The following is a 25,651-nucleotide window of genomic DNA, read 5'->3' as shown; positions in this document are numbered from 1 at the left end:
AGCTGGGACAGTTGAGCAAGAATGAGTAAGATAAAAGGCATTCAGACTGGAAAGGAAGAAAAACTATTTCTATGTCTTGTGATCTTTTATATAGAAAAGCCTTAGAAATCCTCCCAAAACACCTGTTAGAACTAAGTTCAGCAGATATGCAGGGTAGAGTTCAGCATGCAAAAATCAATGGTAGCTCCATACATTTTTTTTTCATGCATTTCAATGAATAATCCAAAAATGAAGAAAACAATTCCACTTACAATAGTATCAAAAGAAAGGATAATTTTAATAATAATTATATATTATAAATAATAATAGAAATTAATAATATTTTGAAATAAATTTAACATAAGAAGTAGAAAATTTATAGCACAAAAATTAAACAATCTAAAGGGAAAGATCTCTTGTCCATGGATTAGAAATCTTAATTTTTTTTTAATTTATTTGAGACAGATAGAGAGAGAGAGCATGAGCATGGGGAACAGCAGAGGGAGAGGGAGAAGCAGACTCCCGCCGAGCAGGGAGCCCAATGCAGGGCTCAGTCCCAGGACCCTGGGATCATGACCTGAGCCAAAGGCAGACACTTAGCTGACCGAGCCACCCAGGTAACACAAGACTTAATATTTTTTAAATGACAACACTCCCCAAATTGATCTGCAGGACTTAACACAATCCCTATCAGAATTATCACTGGTTTCTTTGTAGAAATTGACACACTGATCTCAAATTCATATGGAAACTCATAGGACCCAGAATAACCACAGTATCTTGAAAAAGAAGACCAATTTGGAGGAGTCAGAATTCCCAATTTCAAAACTCACTACAAAGCGAGAATAATCAAGACAGTGTGACACGAACGTGAGGATAGATGTACAGACCACTGGAATAAAACTGGCAGCGCAGAAATAGACCCACAGATCTATGCTCAGCTGGTTGCTGACAAGGACGCTAAGGCCGCTCAATGGGGAAAGAACAAAAGAAGGGGAAGAGAAGACATAAGGAACATACAGGAGATTTGTACACATGGAGTATGACAGGCTGGTGAAACACAAGAACGGAAGTGTCCAGAAGAGCCTTCTGTGTGCAGCGCTTGAACTCAGAATTCAGGCTGGTAATGCAGACGTGCACTTCCTCAAAGAATCTGAGGTTGACTGAGGCCGTGGGTATTTTTCAGCGTGGTTACATAGTCTTGATTCTAAATCCTCACAGGCAGAGTCCCTCCCCCCACATCTGGGATGGTTCGTGGCTGCTTCTCCCTCTCCTCCCCATCCTTGACCACTCTGCTTCTCTAGTAGAGATCACAGAATCCCCATCCTCCCCGAAAGCCTTCTCATTCCTAGCTGGACGTGGAGAATGACTTTCAAAGGGGACTCTGGGTTTCCATGTACCTAGAAAGGCCTCCTTGTAGAGACTTCCTGAAAACCCGTATTTTAGACACCTTATCCATAAATTCCCCTTTTGGCCGCCCTTGCGCACATTTTCCGTAAGCGTCCTTCTGCTGATACACCTCCCCACTCGGTACTTCAGAGGATGCAGGGCGGGGTCAGTTTTGCCACAGATGTATGCTGGAAATCGTCAGAAATTCCTAACAAATCTAAATTCAAACCATAAGATTACACAACATGCAGACACTTTACCAAAACTGTCCCCAAACACTCAGATGACCAAGGCAGAGAGTAGGATAATATAGCTGAAAAAATATGCCACATCTTTGGGTCCGTGACATTGCCAGGGTCATGGCCAGGGGTGATTTCTGTGGTATCTATGCCCATTAATTGGCGATGGGGAAACAGCTCACAAAGGAAACAGTCACAGGTCAATCATGTTTACTTGGTATTTGGGCTTCACAAACAAGGCCTCGGCCATGAGAAAACACGTGCAGTGAGTTCCGCAGGTCGCTAGTACGCAGTAGGTGCACAAGGAAAATGCATGTTTTTCCTTAACCTTGCAGTCCAGCTCATCTGTGTTCATGGCTTATGACGTGGTCGGATAATCACGTGCTGGGAATCTGCTCACGTTCTCTCGTCCTCCCTTCTGCCCAGTCGGCGGTCTTGGAGAGCAGGCATTCCTGTCTCCGCGAAACAAACGTTGCATCTCGGAGAGCTGCGTCGTTAGCTCGGGTTCCCCAGTGACCTCAGCGGTCCCCCCGCGGCCGCGTTTCACACCGGGTCTGCACCCGGAGCCCTCGCCATCCACCGCGCCATCTTCTTCCTTCTCTCCACCTTGTTCTTCCCGCCCATCAGATACCCACACTTGTGATTCTCACTCTGTCTGCAAACTTCCTTTTCTGTGATTCTCCGCAAAATCTGCAACAGAGCGGTAGACCTTCTCAAGCCTAGTTCCCTCCTGGCTGCGCTCTCTGGACTCCGTCCAGTCCATGCCCTCCAGCCTCCTCTCCTCACCTTGTCTCCGTCTCGCCTCTACTGCAGAATGGTCTGCAGAGGCGGTGCTGGAAGATCAGGTAAAGATTCAACTTCTCGATGACTGAAGAGCTCAGATCACATCACGAGCTTTACTCACACTCATGCCGGCCAGTCTGTCAATGGTTCTTGGGCCCCTGGATGGGTCTGTGTGCCCGGCGTGTGTATGCACGTGTGTAAATTGTCTCTCACCCTCTCGCCACCGTTTTCCAGATGAGGAAACAGGAGTTGGGAGCACTTTTCCCTGATCCCAGAGCCGTCTGGTGGTATACTCTTTCCTCTACAACAGAAATCCTCACATATCTGTCCACAAAGAAGGGCTAGGTCATCGCCAAGTTCCCACCAATCCACAGCAAAATAAGAACAGAGCAATATTGTAAATGGAGAGGGTGTGGTGTGGGTCAGTATAAAGACACGTTATTGGCAAGAACCATCTTTTAGGCTGAGATTATGTTCTTTCTACCTCTTTGATGTTAAAGTTTCTTTCCTTTGTGAAATGGTAATGAAAATAGGTCGTAATTTTTTTTTGATGACTTGATGGTAATGTCCTTACTTGGTACCATGAAAAGTGGGGAACTCTATGGTAACTTACTACTTAACGTCTACCAGAAGGGTCCAGATGAGATATTTGTATGTTATCAGCCAAGCCCACAATGATGATTTGTGTTTCAGGCTGGTGTTTTGAAATGACTGTGTTAAGAGTAACGCTCTTTAGAAAGCAGTTACTGGATAAGCAAAAGGCAGAGGGGCGAGCCTACAGGGCACGGGTCTGTTAAACACGTAAATGGTAGGAGCAGGGGAAAGAAACAGTGATTTCACAATATCCCCAAGCATTTGCCTGGGTTTTTTGTAAATTTGATTGTGAATTTAAATTCCCAGCTTGACGTTGCTTCTCTAAAAATTCTCCTGAAAAAAAGTTTTTAAAGATTTTATTTATTTTATTTTATTTTAGAGAGAGCATGAGTGGGGGGAGGGGCAGAGGGAGAGACTCCCCAGCAGGGGTCCCACCAGCAGGGAGCCCGACTCAGGGCTTGATCTCAAGACCCTGAGGTCACGACTGCAGCCAAAATCAGAAGTCCAAGGCATGACTGACTGGGCCACCCAGGCGCCCCTTGAAGCATTTTGTATATATAATGTTTTTACCTCTGTCATCCTCTGAAGAAGTACATATAACATTTTGGGTGTTGCTCCCTACCTTAGTGACCTATGCAGACAGATAAAAGAGAAAGACCTTTCTTCCATATCTTCTTATTGGATTAAGAGTCCCTCTTCTCTCTTTAAAACATACCCCTGTATCTAAACTGTTGCTCTGTTCTCCAGAAAGCGATTTGCTCTGTCCTTTGATCCTTCCCAGTCCGCCCCATCTAATTCAAGGAGAAGACAGCAGATCCCCACTTGGAATAGTTTCCCTACAGGGCATCTCTAATCAGTCACTCACTCAGAACGGAGAACACATTTTGCCATAAAACAATATAATGGTGGTTACATTCTCAGAATCCCTCCCAGATGTTTGCTTACCATGCACAAAGGCAAGGCACCGCCTGGTTTAAAAAGCTCAGCTTACAGTCCTCCCTTCAGAGCGGACAGAGAATGGACGTCTGGAAGCTGGACCCCCACGCTCCCTGAGCCCGCGGTCCAACCCCTCCCTCCGCGCGGTCCTCCACGCCTGCAGGCCCACCGTCGCTCTGCCCTCTCCTCTGTGTCCCTCCCCAAAGACTGAAGCTTCAGAGTTATCGTCCTCACTCTCTCCCGCCAAAGCACCCGTTTCCTCTCCACAGTGTCTCTGGGAGGTGAGAGAAAAAAGCAGTCTAGCCATCAAGGGTTCATGTGTAAACAGCCCTTAATAAGGGGCTCCAGATTTCAGACGCTGGGAGGAGGCGAGCGTACGAGACTCGGGCCACGGAGCACCCACTGTGCCTGGGCTGTTCCTTTTTTTTGCTGACCCATTTTCCCCCGACTCCAGTCCTGAGACCTCGTAGTCCCCGGATGACCAAGGCCCATCCCACAGGCCTCACTGGCATTTCTGATGACCGTAAAACACAGGAAATGATTTCCATCTCTGTCTCTGTCACAGTGACTCGCAGAGCTTGGTTTTCCCCTCGCCCCACTAGGAGGTTCTAATGACCCTCCCGAAAAGGGCATCTGGGACAGTCAGCGTCCACTCCTCTCCGCCACACTCCCCCAAACAGCTCAACCTGCTAGTCACGCGGGCCTGAATAATTCTTGGCCAACATGCAGTCCTGCTCAGGGTCAAGAAGGATCTGCCCCCAGCCGGTGCAGTCACGGCCATGTGAGAGGAGGTGGGCGTCTGTGGCTGCAGGACACGGCTCAGGGTTCCAGGCACCAGCAGAAACTGTCTGACCTTTTGGTGGGAAACGAGTGGGGCGTCCACCCTGGGAATGTCCCCGCTGGGAGCTCTGTGTCGAGGAAGAAGGAACTGTCTCACCCTGGAGACAAGGGCTGCCTGACTGCCTATGCGGTCAGCCCATACCAGGCAGGCTGATTCATACAAGTCCCCGTCTTCTATTCGAGGGGCGGCGTGGTCACAAAGACAGGCATGAGACATTTTTCCGAGCAGTCACTGCACCGTGGCTGCTGATCCGTCAAGAGAAGCCTAATCTAGTATTTGGTCCATTGTGTAATGTCTCCAGGAAACAAAAGCAATTTAATGCCGTCCACCTGGTTTCAAGGCAGAGGCTCAGTTATCCGAGATGTTCTTGCCCCTGAATGTCACCTGGTGACTGACTGCCCATGTGTTTGTTCACTCGCTGTGCGTCGTTGGTCCGGTCGCTCCTCCACAGACACGGAGCAAAGGGGCCCGTGAATAAAAGCCCCCGGGAAGGGCTTTCAACTGATTCTTGGACAAGAATCCAAGCCCAGAAATTCTTACACAGAGTGGGGTGGAGGGTCGTTGCGACAGTAAATAACGCAGTAACAGTACATGCCGAGTTCCTTTGGGAAGGCAACATACCTATTTTTTAATAATGATTTTCTTTCCTTAATTCTTTTTTTTTTAAGATTTTATTTATTTATTTGACAGAGATCACAAGTAGGCAGAGAGGCAGGCAGAGAGATGGGGGAAGCAGGTTCCCTGCTGAGCAGAGAGCCCGATGCGGGGGCTCGATCCTAGGACCCTGGGATCTTGACCTGAGCTGAAGGCAGAGGCTTAACCCACTGAGCCACCCAGGCGCCCAACATTTTTTTTTAAATTATAGGAACATGTTGCTACAATATATGGAATAATTCTAAGACTAGTTCTAAGAATATATCTATTTACAGACTAGAGCAAACGAGCCATCCTAGAATCTAAGGAACTCGGGAGAGAAGTGATGCAGTGTGTGTCTGTGTGTCTGTGCATGTGTGCGGACGTGTGCGGCGAACAGAGGCTCAGAGAGGCACAGACACGCATCTAGAGTGAGTCCTCAGTCGGGCCTGGCTCATGACGACCAACGAGGGCTGTGCCTCCAATCAGTAAAGGCCACTTACTGACATGTTTTGTGGAATGACACTTCCTCCAGCTACGATGAGCGGAAACGGAAGATGGAGAAGGACTACCCGAAGAACACGGAGGAGGAATTCTCGGGGGTCAACGGCCAAATCGACGCCGCTGTGGAACTGAACGGTGAGCATCTCCGCCGAGAGCGTTCTCCGGGGAAACAGGTAGTGGGAGACGTGGGCTCTGCTCTGACATGAGGAAAAACAGGCTTCCGCATAGGAGTCCTTGGTCCTGAGTCCCTTACCAGTCTAGCTGACCAGACCAATGTAGAGAAAGAGTACAGAATGTCCGCCACCAAGACTCTTTGTCTGCAGATAGAAAGTTCTAGATGGATGGCTTCTGTCCGTAAGTCGGGTACACCTCCAAGCCCACCCAGTCAAAACTCCCTCTTTCCTCTTGAAATGCACATCCTGTCGACCTCCCCAGGGCCTTTCCCCACCTCCTTACGCCATCCTGCAATTTAGAACGGAGCAGGGGAGCCGATCGGAACCGCACAGGGTTGAGGAAACGCAGCTGAATCTCCCAGACCAGTCGGCACCTTCCGAGATCGGAGCCCAGGGCTGGACTCCGGTCCGAAACCCAGAGAGAGGTCCCGACGTGTCGCCTGCTCTTGTAGTGCGGCTAACAACCCCAGGAAATGCCGCACCGCACAAACGCCGGTGCAAGGAAACCGGGCGGTCTGGGACTCGGCACTGAGCGCAGACCTTGCAGCGACTGCGAGAGACGAGCGGAGAAAGGGAAGATGAGAACCCACATCTGCACTCGGAGTTTGCTCGATGGGACACCTGCAGAGTTTTAGGGACTGGCTAGAGGTTTGGGCAGGGAGAGGAGAGGAGGGGTTCCCTGGAGGGGAGCGGAGACACCAACACGGCTGAGACCCACCTGCTGGGTAAGCACCCCTGGGAGAACAGTGAGCTGGGCTGGGCAGCCCAGAAGCGCTGGGTCCGAGGGCTCCCAGAGAGCCGGTGCAGGACGGCAGCTGCCCCCAGCCCCCCTCTGGGGCCGCCTCCAAACCCTCCCTTTGTGGCTCTGCCAGTCATTTTCAGTAATGACGTTTTCAACCTTGTCTCTTTTAGGCTACATTTACTTCTTTTCAGGACCCAAAGCATACAAGTATGATACAGAGAAGGAGGACGTGGTCAGTGTGCTGAAATCCAGCTCCTGGATCGGCTGCTAAACAGGAAGGTCTCAAGTTTTCTGGGGAGTGAGCATGACTGCCAGCAGTTGGTCCCGGGACCACAAGGACCGAGGCAGAATGTAGGATCGGGGTCTTCCCGCAGCCTTCGATCCTGAGGGCGCTTAGACTTCATCGGAAATCATTACGTTTCTCAAGTTTTTCATGGCTGCAGATTCATAATTCTAATCTCAATGGACAATTTCTCTAGGGTCAGCGTCACGTAAAATCAGAACTGAAACCATGCAGTCTTCCACTAGACACCCACTGCCTTTTCTCTCCTTACCTAATAGACGGAAGCAAATTGATAAATTTGGGTTTTGTTTCCAAGAAGAAGCGTATTTGTGGATTCCCTGACACATATTATAACTCTTTTTAACAGGAAACGTCATTGCCTTACAAATGATAATTACTCCTTACCAGCAGCAGCGTTTGTGGCCCCTGCATTCGTTGTGATAAGTAGACATTTGTCCATCTGTACCTTGAACCCGGCACAAACAAAATACCGTTTGTGAGCCTTACTTCTCATCGTTGGAGGACGAGCTCCATGTGCTCACTGGCCTTTGAAGTAGGTCGTCGAGGGCAAACCTATTCAAATGAGTTTTCACGCTAGGCAAGAGATGGACACTTGGCGAGAAGAAATCTTTTAACAAAAGCCAATAAAAATGTTGTCTAAGAACAGTTCCTCATTTCTCTTTTCAGTTAATATTTACTAGCTTCCGTCACACTTTGTTCAGCAACCCCCTTTGTACCTCGCGGAAGCTCAGAACCGAGAGCAGCCCCAGGAGAAGCAGCAGTCGCTCACTCCTCTGCCGGCTTCCCGGCAGTACAATACCCAGTGAGCCGCCTTCACCCCGTCCAGGGCGTCTGTCTCTTGGCAGGGGTTTTCCATCTGGGGGAGGCTCTCTCTTTAGTCTTTCTTACTTCAAGCTAAACCTTTTCTCTTTCTTACCTACTCATCAGTTCAGGGAAAGCACAGCTGTGTGTCCTCCTTGTGACCTCTTTTAACCTCCCCCTCTAGAACGCAAGGATTCTGAAGACTGAGTCTAAAGTTAGGGGATGAATACATTTAGCGTTCTCCATTGGCCGTCTGGAACAGCCCAGCGCTCGACACATTTGCTGTGACTGTCCCCATCACTGACTGAACTGGTGTCACGGGGCAACGAAGGGACAGGGCCGTTCCCGGAGGTGACTCCCAGCTCCCACTTGGTTGCTGTTACTGAAAGTGGCCATGGATAGCTGAGCAGATGTTGAGTCTCTGACAGTTGAAGACAAAGTCTAGCACGTCTGCTTTCCAAGGTCAATGGCCTTATTGAGGAAGCAAAGTTGCGTTTGCAAAAACAGCCATCGGAGGAGAAGAGTGTGGTGGCAAGGAGTCGAGGCCACCTGGCCGCTCCCCGAAGGCTCAACACAGAGTGAGCCACAAGCGAGCGATTCCACTCCTGGACGCACACCTGTGAGGCCAGCAGACCCACTACGGTGTGGATAAGTTTGAAAGCAGTACACTAAGAAACCAGATACAAAAGGTCACTGGCTCTAGGATTCCGTTTCTACGAGACATTTGGAAGAAGAAAATCACAGGGAAAGCAGACGCGTGCTTGCCAGGAGTTGGGGGAGGGGCGATGGAGGGTGACCTAGGCTCAGCGTCGGGGGTTTCTTTGTGGGGTGATGAAAATGTTCTAGAAGTGGTGATGGTGAAGGTCGCACAACTCTGTGAACACACGGAAAGCCATTGAATTGTACATTTTAAGTGGATACATTGGATGTGAACTGCCTCTCAATAAACCTATTGTCTTCATAATGACCATAGGCCAGGAGCTCCAGATTACATGGTGATCTCTGCAGGGCGCCCTGACCAGCTGGGGCAGGGACCCACAGCAGGGAAGTGTTAGCCCGAAGACATCTGGGGCAGAGCCCCACAAGCCACAGGTCCTGCAGCTGCCCAGGGCTCGCCTGGGGACACGCACCAGGCAGACCCTTCACTGAATAAACGAGCGTTGCAGGGCACAAAAAAGCATGGGCTCTGAGGTCTGACTGCCTTCAACCCAGATCTGTTATTTTTAGCCTTAATCTCAGTGTTGGTCTCTTCCTTCCTAAGACTAGAATGGAATATTCTTATGTCCTAGAGATATGTAGAGGCTTAAATACATTAAGTCAAAATACACAAAGCCCTTAGATAGTGACAGGTGCTCTAGAGGGGCTCTGTAATTGTTGTGTGGAAGCCATTAGAAATAAATGTGCTTTGAGACATTTTGGAGAATTTGTATATATCCCTTGAGATAACTGAAGACATTATACGGCATCACGAGGCTTGGTAACCCGTGGCCTGAAATTTTCCTTTCCAAACTCCAAATGAAATCAGTCATCAAATAATGTACTGACTGTTGCTATATCCCTTCCCCCCAAGAATAATTCTTAAAATTTTCTTTAAAAAAAAAAAAGATTTTATTTATTTATTTGACAGGCAGAGATCACAAGTAGGCAGAGAGGCAGGCAGAGAGAGAGGAGGAAGCAGGCTCCCTGCTGAGCAGAGCCTGATGCGGGGCTCGATCCCAGGACCCTGAGACCATGATCCAAGCTAAAGGCAGAGGCCAAACCACTGAGCCACCCTGGCACCCCTTTATTCTTTTTCTTTTTTTATTTGAAAGAGAAAGAGAGCATGAGGAGAGGGAGGGTCAGAGGGAGAAACAGACTCCCCACCGAGCAGGGAGCCTGATGCAGGACTCGATCCTGGGACTCCAGGATCATGACCTGAGCCGAAGGCAGATGCTTAACCAACTGAGCCACCCAGGCGCCCCAGTATTATTTCTTTGTGGAGTAAGAGAACTTCTGGCTCCCAGACACCGTTGTCTGTGTTCTGGAAAGGCAGGCTCCCTACGGACTGTGTTTGTGTCAGAACTCACTTGGAACATTTCTGTGCTTGCCTGAAACAAGTTTGTGTCCAGATAATTTAAGACATCTCTTCATCACCTGGCTTCAGAGTGACTGAGGGCAAACATATTGTTAAGTCACAGTCGGACACGGTGTAGTTCAACTGCTCTTCTTGGGGTCACGAGTAAGCAGAACGGAGTTTTATTTCCGGTGACCTTGGTCGTTGTCCTGTTAACCTCGGGGGTGACTGTTTCTGGGCAGCCCCACATGGAAGCTCTGGGAAAGCACCCGGGGGGCTGCTAAGGACGAGGGCAGCCCCCCAGGTGGGGCTTCCCGGCCAGCTCTGCCCGAGTGTTCTGTGGCTGCCCCGAGCTCGCTCCCAGTTAGCCTGCTGTGAGACCGCAGACCCCGCTCTGGCCGGTCCTCGCTTCTCTTCCACGTGGTCATCCGGAAACGCCTCAGACCGCCCTCCCGTGGGGCACGTGGCGCACGGACTATGCAGGTTTTCTGCTCGATACATTTTTCAGTTATCTGAGCACCTTCAAGTGCTTTCGTTTCTGCATTATCCAACGTCGTCGTCGTCCTCTTGCTTTCAGTCATTTCCTCCAATAGACGATGATGGGGGGTGGGGGCTGGTGAACATTCACAGCTAAAATCGCCTGCGGGAGGGAGTGCCGCTTGAGGAGAAGCGAACCGTGCCGGTCAGCAGGTTGGAATTTTAGATTCTCACATGCAGCAGAGGACAGTCCCAACGATTTTCTGTCTGTTGCCCTATAAACCAGTAGATCACGTCCCTCTGCTGAGCCTGTCCGTGATGCCATCCCCAACCCCAAGGGGCTTGTGGGCGTGGCCGGACGAAAGCCCGTCCTGCTGTCCCCGTAATGCCGCGGTCCTTGCTCCCACCACCTACACACTCGTCACTGAACTAAGAACAGACCCGGGAAGACTGCTAGTGAGTAGCTATCCCAGGAAATCAGTGAATGACCCGGTTCCGAACGAGGCTTCGTGTAGCGCACGCGTCCTTCACCTCTCCGCCGTACGCCCCTCTTTAATTCAGGGCATTGCTCCAAAGGGTCGGGGAGGAAAGCAAACGTCTGTTGCACAACACAGGGTGTTGTCCCGGGAAGAGGGGGAGGAGGCACGAGCAGGGAGAAGGACCAGAGCAACTCCGTGAGAAAACATTTGCGGAGACCGGTTGAGAACTGTAACCTCTAAATCCATTTTAGATCATCTGCGGTGGGAAGGGGGAAGAAAGCACGTCTGTGGAAGTAGCCATTTGTTTGTCCTTAGAACATCCCCAGCCTGTAGAGCAACGACGAACAGCGTGAGCTTCTGGGGTAGCGGGAGATGTGTGCGCAGCTCTCGAGGCCCAGGCGGCAGGAGTCTCACGCGAGCCAGTCCCGTGACCTGCTGACGGGTGGCGGCCGCGTTTCCGCACCGTGGGTGGTTCCCCCGTGCGAACGGCCAGTTTCTGGAAGTCGGTCGTGTGACCAGCAGTTGCTTTGGAAAGATTCCATCTGGAAGTCGGTCGTGTGACCAGCAGTTGCTTTGGAAAGATTCCATCTCTTCCCTAAAATAGCTTTATCTCCGTGAATGATCCCTTCAGCCTTCTGAGGGATCCGGCCACCCACCTTCTCCACCCTCCGCGGTCACTCTCCGGCCGTTCAGAAACTGTGCGAAGCATTGACTCTGTGCTGACCACACCTCGGCGCCGCTGTGTTCCCGTGGGAGCTTTCGCCCCCAAGGAACTCCCTCTTCTGATGGAGACAGTCAGTATTCCAGAGAACGTTCTGGGTGTAATGAAAGATACTGAGCTTCCTCTGAGAAAAGCAAGCAAAGCAGGGAAGAGGGTATAGTGCGGGCGGCGGGGCGTGTTTTCCTAACCCTGTCCAGGGAGACGACTCCCTGAGCCGGGGATCTTCATGCCGCGCCCTGGAGGCCCTTGGTTGAGGCCGAGGGAGCAGGAGGTGGGAGGAAGGGGCTGGGCGAGTCTGAGGCCCCGCAGGAAAGCCACCATTTCCTTCCACAGACGGGGCAGAGATGCAGACGGCACCGACCGAGGAAGCAGCAGCACGGACGCTAACGGGTCAGACAGAGGGAATTTTCTAGGTAAAACCAATAGGACTCGCTCCTGAAGTGTGTGTTGGAATTAAGCAAAAACCTCTCAGGTTTCAGGGCATAGCACGTGGGAGAGGGGTGTGCGGTCTGGGAGCAGCTGGCTCTGAACTGCGCCTTGGACGGGCCCCGTGGGAGGCCGGATGGCGTGGACCCATGGGGACCCGTCAGGCTGCCAACCCGCTCTCCCTCCCCGCTGTAAGAACACGGTTTGGGGGCGCCTGGGGGGCTCAGCTGGTGAAGTGGTGAAGCGTCTGCCTTCAGCTCAGGTCATGACCCTGGGGTCCTGGATCCAGTCCTGCGTCGGGCTCTCTGCTCAGCGGGGGGCCTGCTTCTCCCTCTGCGTCTGCTGCTCCCCCTGCCTGTGCTCTCGCTCGCTCTCTCTGTCAAATAAGTTAAAATCTTATAGAAAAAAAAGAACGTGGTTTAATGCTCAATAAGAGGCTTGGGTTTTCTTTTTTTCTTGATTTTTATGTTTCTCGATACAAAAATCACGGGACAGTTCACAAAGGAAAACAGAAAATCTTAAGGACTGCTTTCCTGGAAGAGTTATTGGTCATCTAAGAATCATAATTAAATTCAGTAAAAGAACTTTCACGACTTTTCCAAAAAATCTCTTTGTTCCTGCAGTGGAGACTCCTCTGCCACGTCAGCAGACGGTGACGGCAAGGTCTCTCCTGCACTCTTCTGTGTGTGCCTGAAGACCAGGGTCCCGCGAGTCTCTAAATCAAGGCTTGCGTCAACGTTCACATCTGGAACTCCGGCCGGCCGGCCCGCGGAGCTTGTTTCGAAAGGACCTGTCCTGCCCTCCGGTGGGCCGGCCCCTGCGTGGGGCCCAGGGTAGAGCCACAGCCCAGGCCTCCAGACGAGGTCGGGAGGCTCCCCCCGTGTCTGTGTGCACCCCGAAACAGGGCCTCAAGCCCGCACCCAGAGACGCTGCAGAGAACCCTATTCCTGAAATGGTACAAGGTCAAGATCATTGGATCAAAGAGAATGTCCTCATCCAGTATTCTGGGGCACAACCAGTTTCATCAAAAGCATCAGAAAACCTTGGCGTTGGACATTTCCGTCCTGCGGCTTCAGCTTCCTGCAGGCACAGGCTGTCAGAGGACGGGGCTTTGCCGTTGTGCTGAGGCGCAGACGGGATCGCTCGCATCACGAGGGTGGTGGGCAGGGAGGGGTGTGGGCACGGCGAGCCCGGGGGCCACGGGACACGCACATCGCAGCGCGGCTTCACGGTGCCCTTCACTAGCGGCCGCGTCCCGCACAGCCCCCACAGCGGAACAGCACACGCAACGTATAGGAAGTGTTCCCTGCCGTCCGAGAACAGTTGTTCTTAGTAGCTAGACACGGTCGCGTGAACACAGCGCCCAGCGACACCAGAGACACCCGGCCGAGCCTGAGGGACTCTTGTGAGAAAAGGCCGGAACGGTTCGGGCCAGAGAATAACCCCGGAGGGTGTGAGTTTGAATCCTATCCTGAACCCCGGGACCGGGGAGACGGAAAGCGGGAGTGGGCGCTCCAGAAAACAGGGCAGCTGGGCTGGAAGGACGGTCGCAGTCCGAGTGTGGAAAAGCGCAAAAAGGAAAGGAGCTCGTGCAGACTAAGTTTGGCCAAATTGGATTGAATAAAAAGCAAATTTTTTCCATGGGAAAAATAACATGGAGTGTGGTATACGTTATGCCAGGCATTTTGGCCTCATTCTCTTTTTTTTTTTTTTTTTTAAGTAAATCTTTGTGAGGAAAAGATCACTGTTACCCCATTTTACAGACAAGTACAGACTCAAGAGGTGAAGCGACCGACCAGCCGAGGTGACTCCCAACACCCCCCGTCCCTCCTCGGGCAGGGGCAGGACCTTCTGTGCCGGCAGCTCACGGGGAGGGCAAGACTGGGGGCCCCCGGCAGCAGGTGTGCGTTCGAAGGAGGCCTGGGTTGCAGCTCCCCGCCCAGCCCTGAGTGAACGCTGAAGAAACACCCACGGGACAGACAACGTATTTGTAAACCAGTACACAGAGGACACTCTCTGGCAGAAGAGAGTGAGGAGAAAATTCTGCAGCTCCTGGAGAGAAACAGGAGGCGTTCACACGGCTACATGAGGCTCGTGCCGTCTAGGACCCTGAAAATCAAGCCGAGGACGGGGGCTTGAGTCAGTAACTCGAAAACGCAGGCTACACTGTGGGATGTTTTCTTAAATGAAGCTTCAGACTGAAGGAGGTTAGGGACGTAGCGGCTGCTTGGGAAGTTGGGAGGGTGCTTCCTGGTGCCATCTGACCACAGCCCGCAGACACCAGGGCACCAGTGCGGGGACTGACCTGGGGGGAGGGGACGGCCGCAGACAGATGGGGGACACCAGAAGGACACTCATTGCAGGCTCGTCCTGGGCGCCCCGCACGTGTCTGCACCTGCACCTGCCGTGGGGACAGCAGCCGGAGGGCAGGATGGACACCCCTGGTAGGGGCTGGGGGTGGGGAGGGGGTCATGAGCCTTGGGGTTTTCAGATGGAGCTCAGGGGCCGCAACAGGGGGGGCGGTCATGTCCTCTCTGTGTGACCTTCCCAACAGCGGTGTCACTGTTACTGTTGCGTTCACGGAGAGCAACAGTCTACGCACCACCCGACCCCCGCGGACGGGAGCAGCGGACTCGTCTGTCCAGAGGAGGAGGAGGGGAAGAAGGGAAGGGAGGACCACGGGAACAAAACAGAACTGGCGGTCAGTTCATAGTTACACCGAACACTGTTCCAACAAGGCCTTATTCGTGAAACACTGCAACCCGCTGTAAAGGTCCTACGGAGGAGAGAATAAATGTCTGTTGAGTCCAAGTTCACCAGAGGAGAGTTTGATTCCTAGGTCCATGAGAGTGTCCTTGACAGTGACCTTTCCAGATAACCCCTGTCATGCCTAGAACCTGTGCCTCCGGGCTCAGCATCGTGGGACCTGCCCTTGTCTCTACGGGGATGTCAGCCAGTTCCCGCCCAAGATTTAATTATTCTCCTAACAACAGAGCCCCAGATTCTGAAACAGGACTACATGACTAACCCGGCCACGTCACGCCAAGAACGCCGGGCCAGTGCCGCTGGAGCATGTGAGAGGCAACAAGCACCAAACCGCAGAACTATTAGATCCAGCACAGACAGCCCCCAAGTCCTAACTGGGCTGTAACTCAAGACCTTGTCTGTTGGCTCTTCGGAACTCAGACCGTAGTTCCAGTGACGGTGACCTCAGCCACTCACCAAGAAGAGGGCGGTGTAGATGCACGAGGAGATCGCGGGACGCCAGCTGTGCATACAGTCAGCTTTTGCCAGCAGCACCAAGCCCCCGGGGAAGGCGGGTGTCCTACCGCACACTCCCCCCGCGGCCTGTGGGCTCCAGTGGGCCGCCACTTCCACTGAGCACCTAGGATGAGCTCACAGGTGTTCCGTTTGGTCCCCATGGCACCACCCTGTGCTGGCACTGGGTCTCTGTTCCTGGGCTAAGGAAACTTAGGAGCCGGGTCGCAGCCCATGACAGATGCTCTGAGCCAGGAAGCTGTCCCTAGAAACACTGCAGGGCCCACAGACACACTGGAACATACCCTCCCAGAACACCCAGAAAGGGAGAGCTGCTCTCTGTCCCGCGGGCTGGTGGGAACCGTGGCATCTGCAGGCTGGTGCTGGTGTGAGAAGTGGGGATTCAGGAGGCGGGGAAGGGTGACTCAGGCGGGGAGGCAGATGCAGGCCCAGAGGGAGGTGGAGGGCTCTGGCTCGGAGACAGTTGCACCCGTCGCCAACAGCCTTCTGGGGTTCTGGGATGCTCCCCAGAATACCATGGACCCCGGGACTTTGGAGGAAACAGTGGTTCCACACGGTGTGCCTTTCCCGGTGGCGTGACTGCTCTGTCTTCCTGAATGCACCCTTTGTTCTCGGGCTCTGTTTGCTGTGGGCTGGCCAGTCGTCTCTCGCCGCAGGTGCTCCCCTAACGGTGCGGGCAGCGGCTCTTGGCGGAGGGGGCCGGCAGGCAGAAGGGAGGCCCAGAAGGGTGCCAGGGCTTCTGGCTGTCTGACCAGCTCCCTGCAGCCCCCAGATCATGGAGGTTCCCCTTTCACAACTCCAGGGGGCAGAGCCTGGGAGACAGTTTGCCTCTTTGAGGCCCATGTGGGCCTGACCTTCCTCTCGGGCTGGACCCCCCGAGCCAGCGGAGAGGCTGCGATTCAGCCCAAGTGTCTCCAAATTTACAACCCTGGTTTCTTATCTTTCTCAAACACCCAGGCAGGAGAATGAGAGCCCCCGGTCTGCCCTGCCGCCCCCCATGGCCCAGCAGACCACAGCGCCGCTCAGCCCTCTGAGGACCCCCACGCCCGAGCAGGCCACGTTCTGTTCCGCCTCCTCCTCGTCCCCATCATCTCTTCTCTGGCTGCTTCTGGAGCCTGGCCGTGGGCCTCTGGGGCTGGCCACCCTCCGGGCGCTCCATCCTCCTGTCCTTGGCAGGGCCACCGCGGGCCACCACCCCCGTTCCCCACGCCCAGGGCGTCACCACCACGTGGGCCGTCCGAGGAGGAGGTTCATGGCAGCCTGAGCGGGGAGAGGAGACAGGTTCACTGTCAAAGCCTCTGGTCCTGCTGGCTCACCGGCGTTCCTTCCTGCTGCCTCTCTTCTCGGCCCGCATCCCCCCTTTTCCCACCTCCCAAGTTCAGAGGCCCGTGAACACGTTCTGGGGACCACCAAGAAAAACAGGAAACTCCCATGACTTTCATCACACAGAGCAGTTTCACTTCTTTGACCTCTGTTCCCACTTCCTGGACTTTGATGTTCATGAACAAAACACCATAAATGAGGGGCGCCTGGGTGGCTCAGTTGGTTGAGCGACTGCCTTCGGCTCAGGTCATGATCCCGGACTTCCAGGATCAAGTCCCGCATTGGGCTCCCAGCTCCTTGGCAGTCTGCTTCTCCCTCTGATCTTCCCCTATCTCATGCTCTCTCTCACTCATTCTCCCTCAAATAAATAAATTTAAAAAAAAAAACACCGTAAATGAAATTGTGCAAACAAAGCTGTCCACCCCAGGCTCCCATCTCCACTGTCACTCAGGTCTCTGAAACCGTCTTCAACGACCTGAGTCTCTAGTCCGGGTCTCGCTCGCTGCCTGTGAAAGCACCTGTCTTCTCCTCCGCCTGGAGTCCGCAGGTGGAAGAAGACCCGTCTGCTCTGTCCCCTACCTGGTCAGCTGTCAGAGCTGGGGACTCTTTTCTCCTCTCTCATGGGTAAAAATTCTCAAAGGCACCGGTTCCTAGAGAGGAATCACGTCTTCAGCATGGTTTGAGGATTGAAGCTCCGCGAGAAGGCACGCCATTCTTCTCCCCTGTCCCCTTGGGAAGATAAGGCACCTCTGGATTTCTGAGTCAACACAACGACGCGGCAAACACGGAGAGTTAAGCACCGAGGGCCACGGAGAGTTTCTCCTAGTAAGTCCCCAAGAATGACAACACGTGGCTCCACGGGGAGCCTCCCTCTCTCTCTGCCTTTCCCCCCACTCATGCCTAGATAAATCCTTTAAAAATAATAATAATAATTTTTCTTTCAATTTACATGTCTTTTTTTAATAGTTACTGGTTTGGGAATATAAATAATTTTTAAGTTGATTTGGACTTAACTACATCAATAGGACTATTGGACATCCCTTTTGGTCTAAAGGTAGTTCAAAAAATTACTAAGACCCAGGAAACCAGAAACAAGAAAGTTTTCATCTTCCATATTAACCCATTTTAGAGATGATTACAGGCTCAGAGCACTGAATTAAGCCGTCCAAGATGATAAAGCTGAGATTTGCATCGATGAGTGTCTGATTCCGGAGTCGGCGTTCCTCTTACAGCCCAGCTCAGCCGACACGGAGGAACCAAGGACCAGACTCGGTGTCTGCGTCAAGGGGCTCCTGAGCTCATGGTGTCCACCCCACTCTCCCTACCTCTCCCTCCATGCTGTCTCCCAGTGGATGTTCTCCGGCTCATCGCACACACCAGACCCAGGTCCCCAGGGACCAAGACTATCCCCGGTACCAAGTAACTCTGCTCAGAAATGCACAGAGGCATGACAACTGCTCAGGTGGGTCTGCGACCGGACACAGGATGTGGGAAATTCAGAGCGAAGGGGCCATACACCCCGTTGTGGGGTTTCATAGTAACCACGCGAATCTTGCCAACTTGGGAGATTCTGAGACAAGAACGACCAGCCTAAGATGCGGTGTTGGAATTACTTCCAGGGGAATTTAGTAAACATTGGAGAACTCTTCTCTTTACCACAAGAGAATGCAACTTCTTCAAAATGAACAAGGAGGCAGAGGAGACCCCTGACAGCAGAAGCCGTGAGTGGATCACTAAACTGCACACACAGAACAGGAGGGTCCGCGTGTCCAACTTAATCGTGATTTACATCAGAGAAGAAAGAAGGACAAAAATAATAAAATGCAAAGTATCAAAAAACACCGTCAGGGAGCATCAGGGAAGCCCCGGGACTTCCGCGGGCACCGCTGGGCTCCCCCGGCCGCCGCCTCTGTCGGCGCTTCAAGCCGTGAGTGCATGTGAAGCCGCGTACCAGAGAGACTTGGAAAATTCTACCAGAGCTAGAACACGACTCCTAACTCGGACTCCTCTCTCGACAAAGACAATCGACAAAGACAATCAACCACCGTTCGGGTAGATTTCAGCTCAGTCATGCTGTTAAAAAAAAAAAAAAAAAAAAAAAAAAAAAAAGACTAGCTACAAGTCTCTCTTAAAAATCACACGGGGTAGTTTAAAAAACTGTTCCGTCCCACAGAAATCACTTATCTTCCATTCATTTCTTAGGACAGTCTTGGCTTCCTCCCAGATACGTGCGTAATGTGCGTTCATTCATGAGCACACGTCCCAAACCCCCCGAGATGCAGAACCAAGAAGACAGACTGATTCCCAGTGAAGAGCCGTGGTTTTGGTGTCCGAGCGGTTCAGAAACTTGGCTCCTGCACTCGTTCTCGAGTCCCTTCAAACTTTTGTGCCTCCCTTTTGTCCTCTATGAAATGGAGACGAGGCTGGTCACGGGGACAGCGGTCTCGGGAGCGCTGGCCACACGTCTCGGGCTGTGATCTACCCGTGCCGCGCCTCTCACCTGCAGGGGGGACAGCCCGAGACCCCGGTGCACACCCGGGACCACGGTGGTACCCAATCCTGCAGACTGGGTTTCCCTCCTACCCGCACACACCTGTGATAAAGTTTAATTTGTAAATTAGGCTCAGTAGGAGGTTAACAGCTGTAATTAATAATAAGAACGTAGAACAACGGTGTCCACGTGCCAAATCGGGTACCTGTGGGCCCGCGGCCCGGGTGCAAGGGGCAGGATCAGCTGCCCAGGCCCTGGATGTGCCCAGAGCCAAGCCGCGGTGAAGGGAGGTCTGCCGGGCGCCCCAAGTGCTCCACACAGCAGCCCCGTTCCTCATGGACCACTTGTGTTCACAGCTTGCAGGTGAGGAAGCTGAGTGCAGGGCACTGAGGTCGCATGCCGGTCCCACCCCGGTCTGTCCACAGTCACAACTCGGGCATAACGTCGTTCACACGTTGCTGCTCATCTCAGTTCCTCGCAGGTTTGTAGAGAGTCAGGAGAGCAAACAGGAAGGCGGCGAACAGGGCCCGAAACGTGCAACAAAGTCAGCTTTTATGGTTAACCAGGTAAGAAGCGAGGATTTCCCGTCATCAGTGTCCCACTGTGCGCCCCTCCCCAGAAGAAACCACCATCACACACGTTTTATAGTTAAATGTGTATTTATTTCTGTGACTGGAAAGTAGGTAGATACGAACCATATTGTTTAGCTGCTTGCTGTGAGGTCGCCTGTACGTCTTCGCGTATCTGGAGACGTTTCAGTGACAGTGTATAAAGATCATTTCATTTAGGATAAAGGGGACGGTTTAATTCAGTAGGAAGATGAATTCGTGGAGTGATGGTCTCGGGACCACCCCTCACCTGTTCTTCCCTGTGGTTCTACTCACCGCGCAGCGGGCTGGGTGGCCAGCGCCCCCGCAGTACCCCTCGCCGGCGACCGACGAGCTGCGGCAAGTCCACCTCCAGCCACTAAGAGAAAAGAACGACGATCTTTAGAGTCTTGATGCAGCGGGTGTCTCCGAAGAATGACGAGGCTGCCAGGTTTAATGACAGTGAGATCCAGAAGGATAATTTTATTACGTTTCACACCTGCAGGATCTAAGAAGCCCCCCACCGTGGCAGGGAAGACCCCTGGGATTCTGGAACCAGACGCCCGTTCACAGCAGGAGACCCATGTGGGTTGGCCCTGCCCAGCCCAGAGAGCACGGCTTCTGTGAGCGTAGCCGGAACCTTGGGGTCCCCGGTGCCTCTCCCCCAGCTCACATGGACCGTCTCACGGGGTTCTCCGTGAGTACTGTTGGAGAGGAGAGAAAACTGCTTCCTGACTCCTCCGGGTTCTCCAGATGGGGCCTGTCCATCAGACTCACAATAGATTATGGAGAAGAGCAGAAGTGTATTAATGGGGGCGCCGGCTGAGACGTCGGGACTGCTCAGACTGGGGTTTATACGGCACCTTCATGAAATAGATACATTACGTTTCAGAGAAGAAACAAGACCTAGGAAAAGAAATCTGAGTTCCTAGGGGGAGCACCGTGTGAGAAGGTAAATGTATCAGGGGCCAAGGCAGGAGACGATCGAGCCAGTGAAGTTCAGTGTGTAATTCCTCTGGTGCCCCTCCAGGTTGGTCAGGGTCTAGCGGGGCCCTGGGTGCTTACGTCCATCCTTCCTGGTAGAGAGGGACGGGGCGGGAGGTTACAGGGGTGCGGCCTGCCTTTAGGCGACCTCAGGAAGAGGGCAGAGAACTCTTCCCGTCTCTGTGTCTTCTCAGCTCCCTGCGGCTCAAAGTGATCCTTGTGCCAAGTGACGCCCTTGGGGAGCCGTCCTCCCCTCTCCCACGTCGGTGCCTGGATCACCGACGGTCGCTCACAAGGGGTCGGCTCTGAAAGACGGAGCACTTGGAGGAAGCAGACGGCTGAGCACTCGGGGGTTGGTGTTGCTGAGGGTAAGTGGGAAGGACCAGCAGAACGCTCTGGGCTATCACAGTTGCCCGACTGGTTCTTCGGGGTCTAGAAGGAGCGAGAAGGAAAGATGTGACGATCAGAGGAGGGGAGGCCCGGGGAAGCGCCCCTGAAGGGACATGCGCAGGTGAGTGCGCGGTATGGGACCTCGGAGCCTCACCTGAGCGCCCACAGGAGAACGCGCAGTGTGTGGATGGGGCGACGCAGCTGGGCAGCTGGGGCGGGGGGCGGGGATCAGCCTGCCTCTGCCCATGAACACGAGCGCCAGGGCCCGGTCGTGGCCGTGGGGCGATTCAGGAGCCCGACTCCCGTTGGTCTAGCCACTGTGCAGCAGGTCTGACTGGTCCGCACTGATTGCAGAATCGGGGTCCCCAGGACAGGACCGTTCCTCACAGGGACTACCGAGGCAGCGGGACACACTGATTACTTCAGATGTCAACAGTATGACGCTGCCTCCATGGCTCTCGGTGCCTCGGCCAGCGCCCCCAGGCCGCCTAACTCTTCCTCCTGTCCGCCCCTCAGTGTCTCCTGTCCGCCCCTCAGTGTCTCCGCAAACACTTTACTGTCGCGCCGACCACACTGCTCCGATTCTGTGTGTCCCGTTCCTGAGGGCACATTCCCTAGGTCACTCTCCTCGGGTCCCCTCGCCTTACCTCCGGGCCAGACCACGCATCGTAGGCCTTATAAATCTTTGGTAAATGAATGCATGAGTAAACAACTCACCCAGACTCCCAGAGATGGGTGCTAAGGGCTCTAAGCAGGGCAGCAGCCATGGGTTGGGAGAGTCTCCCTGTGACTGCCCTGGTTCAAGTCACCACAGCTTTTGGTGGCCACACCAGGGTCAGGAAGGAAGGAGAATCAGCCCAGACGGGAATTCAGTGGGTGAAACCATTTTATTATCTATTTGGTATTAATAACCGTGGTGATCACACGACACAGCCTAGTATTAGAAATCTGTCATGGGACGTCCATCCTAGGGCCCAGCCCAGCGCTGGTGGGGATGGACATGCACCGCGTGCTGCAGACTGAGGGACCGCGTGGGCATGAGGGGCTGAAAGGCAGCCCAGGGTCCTGACCGACAGGCAGGCCTGGCTCCAACCCCAGCTCCGCCGCCCATCACCACGGACCTTTGAAACTCAGACAGTAACCGCTTCCTGAACGATGTGGTTGAAAGCCTCAGGAAGCCAACCCAAACACGCAGCATTGAAAACCGAGCAGCCAACCAGTACACGGGGAGCTCCAGCAACCTGCTGGGAAATTTCGGGCCTGAGTAGCCCTTCAGCCCTGGCCCAATGTAAGGAGCCCCACGGCATGACTGGAAATCCATGGCCTCCTACTCAGCTTTGGTCTCAGACTAGGGTTCTCCATGTGGTCGTGAGACAGCCGTCAGCTGCGGCAAGCTCGCGGGTTCTTACGGCTCGTGCCCCAAAACACACGCTCCTGTCGACGGCTGTGAACCTCAAGGCCAGAATAGGCTCTTCACACCTGCGGCTGGGGTCACCCGTCCACTCCCGGACTGATATCCCCAAGGCCCAGGGAGGGACCCAGGAAGGAGGAGCGGCCGGCCCACGGAGGGAGGGCCGCCAAGCAGACCACAAAGGAACAACCTCGCACTAAAATTATCCGTCAGTTCTGCTGTGACGATTCCCAGCAAAGCCGCCCGTAAGCACTTAGTAAGAGGCGCTGGACGAGCAGTAGCCGTTACTCGTAACGGAGCTGTGAAGGGAACAGAGTTCAAAGTAACAACAAGAATTATACATTCAGTTTGAACCGTATCCTTATTCAAGTGCAAAAGAAAAACAAACAAAAACAAAACAAAACAAAAAGCTCTTCTTTTTAAATGTTGGGTATCTGTGTGTCATACTGCCCTAATTTAGGAAACCGAAAATCATACCGGTCTCCCTGGGTACCAAGGAAAAGCAGGGCCCTAGGAACATAGAGACCTCGAGACCATTAGTCGACCGGCTCATGACATTAGCCGCCTCTCTTGCTCATCTGCTGTTTAAAGGGGAGAGACAGAGTTAAAGGCTAAATGCCATTTCGTATCCAGGACTGGGCCCTGGGACAGAAAAGGACATGACTTCAAAAACTAGCGAAGTCCAATTAAAGCCTGTGGATTAGCTAGGCGTGATTTGCCAGTGGTAATTTCATCTGGATAAACGAATCACGGTGAGGTAGGGTATTAACATTCATACACCACAGCGTATCCAGGAGGTCTCTAGGCAGAAGAGCCCAGAGTGATTGGTTTCAACGACACAGATGATTGGAGCCTTAAAGTAATTCTCGGACCGATTGTTGGGCTCTTACTATGTGTCAGAGCATAGTTTTAACCCGCGATCTGTGTCATTTCATTCTCTGCTCAAAGTCATCCCAAGAAGTGGTACATCAGTCAGGATTCAGTTGAGAGAGACAGGATTTGCCTTTGCAAGTTTTACAAGAAAGGAAATACAGGGAATCACCTCTTAATAAAAGTCACGGAAAGGCCAGACCTCCGAGAAGGACTCCCAGAACAACACCATAAACTGACCAGAGAAACCAGAGAGTCAGCAAGCTCCTCTTTGCGTCCGTGATGCTGGGAGGCCCCCAGCTGAACTGCTCCCCACACCTCTGGGAGCCCCGGTCCATGGCATGCCCACGGAGCACAACAGCCATGTGTGAACTGTGGTGACGTTCACCGAAATAAGGAACACAGAGGAGAAGGAAACTGGTGAGAAAGAAATCACAATTTCCATTTAGGACGTGTAGTTCCAATGGAACATCCAGATGGACATTTCTAGAAGGTAACAGGAAATTCAAATTAAAGGGGACAGATTTAGGCAAATTTAGGCCAGGAAATGAGGTCAGTGCTTTACAAACATGTCCTTTATCCCAACAGCAACTAAGTGATGGCCTATTATCATCCCCCAGAAAATGAGGTTTAGAGGTGTCTGTACACATGTGCTGCCACACAGCTAATAGGAAGGAGCCAGAATTCAGGGACAGGACAAGATCATATCAGCACTGGACAAGCCAGCACCTGATCACGGAACGGACCGTAAATGAAGAAGAGACCACCCAAGGAGCATTCGTACCATGGGAAGGAAAGGGGACAGAACCTTGAGGACTGCCAGGAGTTAGGAGATGGACAGCAGAGGGGGTGTGAATAAGAGAATGGGCAGCACGGCAGGAGAGAAAGCAGGAGTCTGGCGTGTTGGTTGCCTCCGAGTGATCAGATTCCGTAAGGACTGAGAAGAGTCCCGCAGTTGCAGCAACTTAGTCCCCTGCTACGCCGCTGTTACTCATGTATGCTTTCCCGTGTAAGATGGTCCCATTCTGTCTCCCCAGACGTGTGAGGCCAGAGTACATGTCTGTTCACTCCTTTATCCCTAGGACCAAGCACATAAAATGGACAAAGCAATGTTTTTGGTGCAAGAATGAATAAATCAGGTCATATAGGGGCACCTGGGTGGCTCAGTTGGTTAAGCCTCTGCCTTCAGCTCAGATCATGATCCGGCGTCCTGGGACCAAGCCTGGGGTTGGGCGCCCTGCTCCGAGGGGAGTCTGCTTCTCCCTCCCTCTGCCTCTCCACACACACCCCCGCCCCCGCTCATGTTCTTCTCTCTCAAATGGATAATTTAAAAAAAAAAGTTTTAAAATTTTTTTTAAATTTAAGAAAAGATCTGGGGATATACTTTTTTTTTTTTTAAAGATTTTTATTTTTTTATTTGTCAGAGAGCGAGCGAGCGAGAGCGAGCACAGGCAGACAGAGTGGCAGGCAGAGTCAGAGGGAGAAGCAGGCTCCCTGCGGAGCAAGGAGCCCGATGTGGGACTCGATCCCAGGACGCTGGGATCATGACCTGAGCCGAAGGCAGCTGCTTAACCAACTGAGCCACCCAGGCGTCCCTGGGGATATACTTTTTAAAAAAGATTTTATTTTTAAGTCATCCATACACCCAACATGGCGCTTCAGCTCACAACCCCAAGATCAAGAGTCTCATTTTTCACCGACTGAGCCCAGCCACGTGCCCCAAAGATAAGTATTTCTTGACAGTGCTGAGTCCACTCACCTCAGAGATGGGATCAGGAAAAGGTCTTCTCTCCAGAGTGGAGTCTATGATGAATTTAAAAATATTATAAAAGTAGAATTACCCAAACAATTTAGGAAGTATTCCTAGCTAGTTTTAGAAAAAGTTCCCTCCCCATTACCCTTGCCCTCACCAGTATTCACCTAGTCTGGGGGACACTCCTCTCTAAGGGAATCGTGGAAAGCTGTGTTCAGTGAGAGCAGGTGACACAGCAACTTTGGACTCAGTTGTCTTCCTACATGTGATCCTGCCTCCCCACCAGCTCAGCTTTTGATGTCAGATCAGCAAAATTATATCCTGAAACACCCATCCCAAATAAGGACGCAAAACAGCCAAACACAGGAAATTTTTGAGAAGACTGAATAACTTCAGGAAGCAAGAAGAAAGAAAAAAAAATGACAGAAAACTGATGGCCCAGAAAAGGGGGACAATTGGCCTTGTACCCCACGGTGGGGGTCCCCTTGT

General features: G+C 52.6%; 1 protein-coding gene across 1 annotated transcript in view; it reads left to right on the top strand.

The window, feature by feature from the left end:
• The window catches only part of MMP20 (matrix metallopeptidase 20), a 48,808-nt gene extending 39,728 nt beyond the window's left edge, over positions 1-9,080 (top strand). Inside the window, exons 9-10 of the mRNA XM_032358211.1 lie at positions 5,930-6,033; positions 6,984-9,080. Coding sequence (XP_032214102.1) covers positions 5,930-6,033; positions 6,984-7,084 — 205 coding nt within the window. The 3' untranslated portion in view covers positions 7,085-9,080. The remainder of the gene's footprint in view (positions 1-5,929; positions 6,034-6,983) is intronic.
• The last annotated feature ends 16,571 nt before the right edge of the window (positions 9,081-25,651 follow it).

This window comes from Mustela erminea, chromosome 9 (assembly GCF_009829155.1).
Source record: "Mustela erminea isolate mMusErm1 chromosome 9, mMusErm1.Pri, whole genome shotgun sequence".
NCBI lineage: Eukaryota > Metazoa > Chordata > Mammalia > Carnivora > Mustelidae > Mustela > Mustela erminea.
Note: the sequence above shows the minus strand (reverse complement) of the source record. Positions and strands in the feature narration are given on the sequence as shown.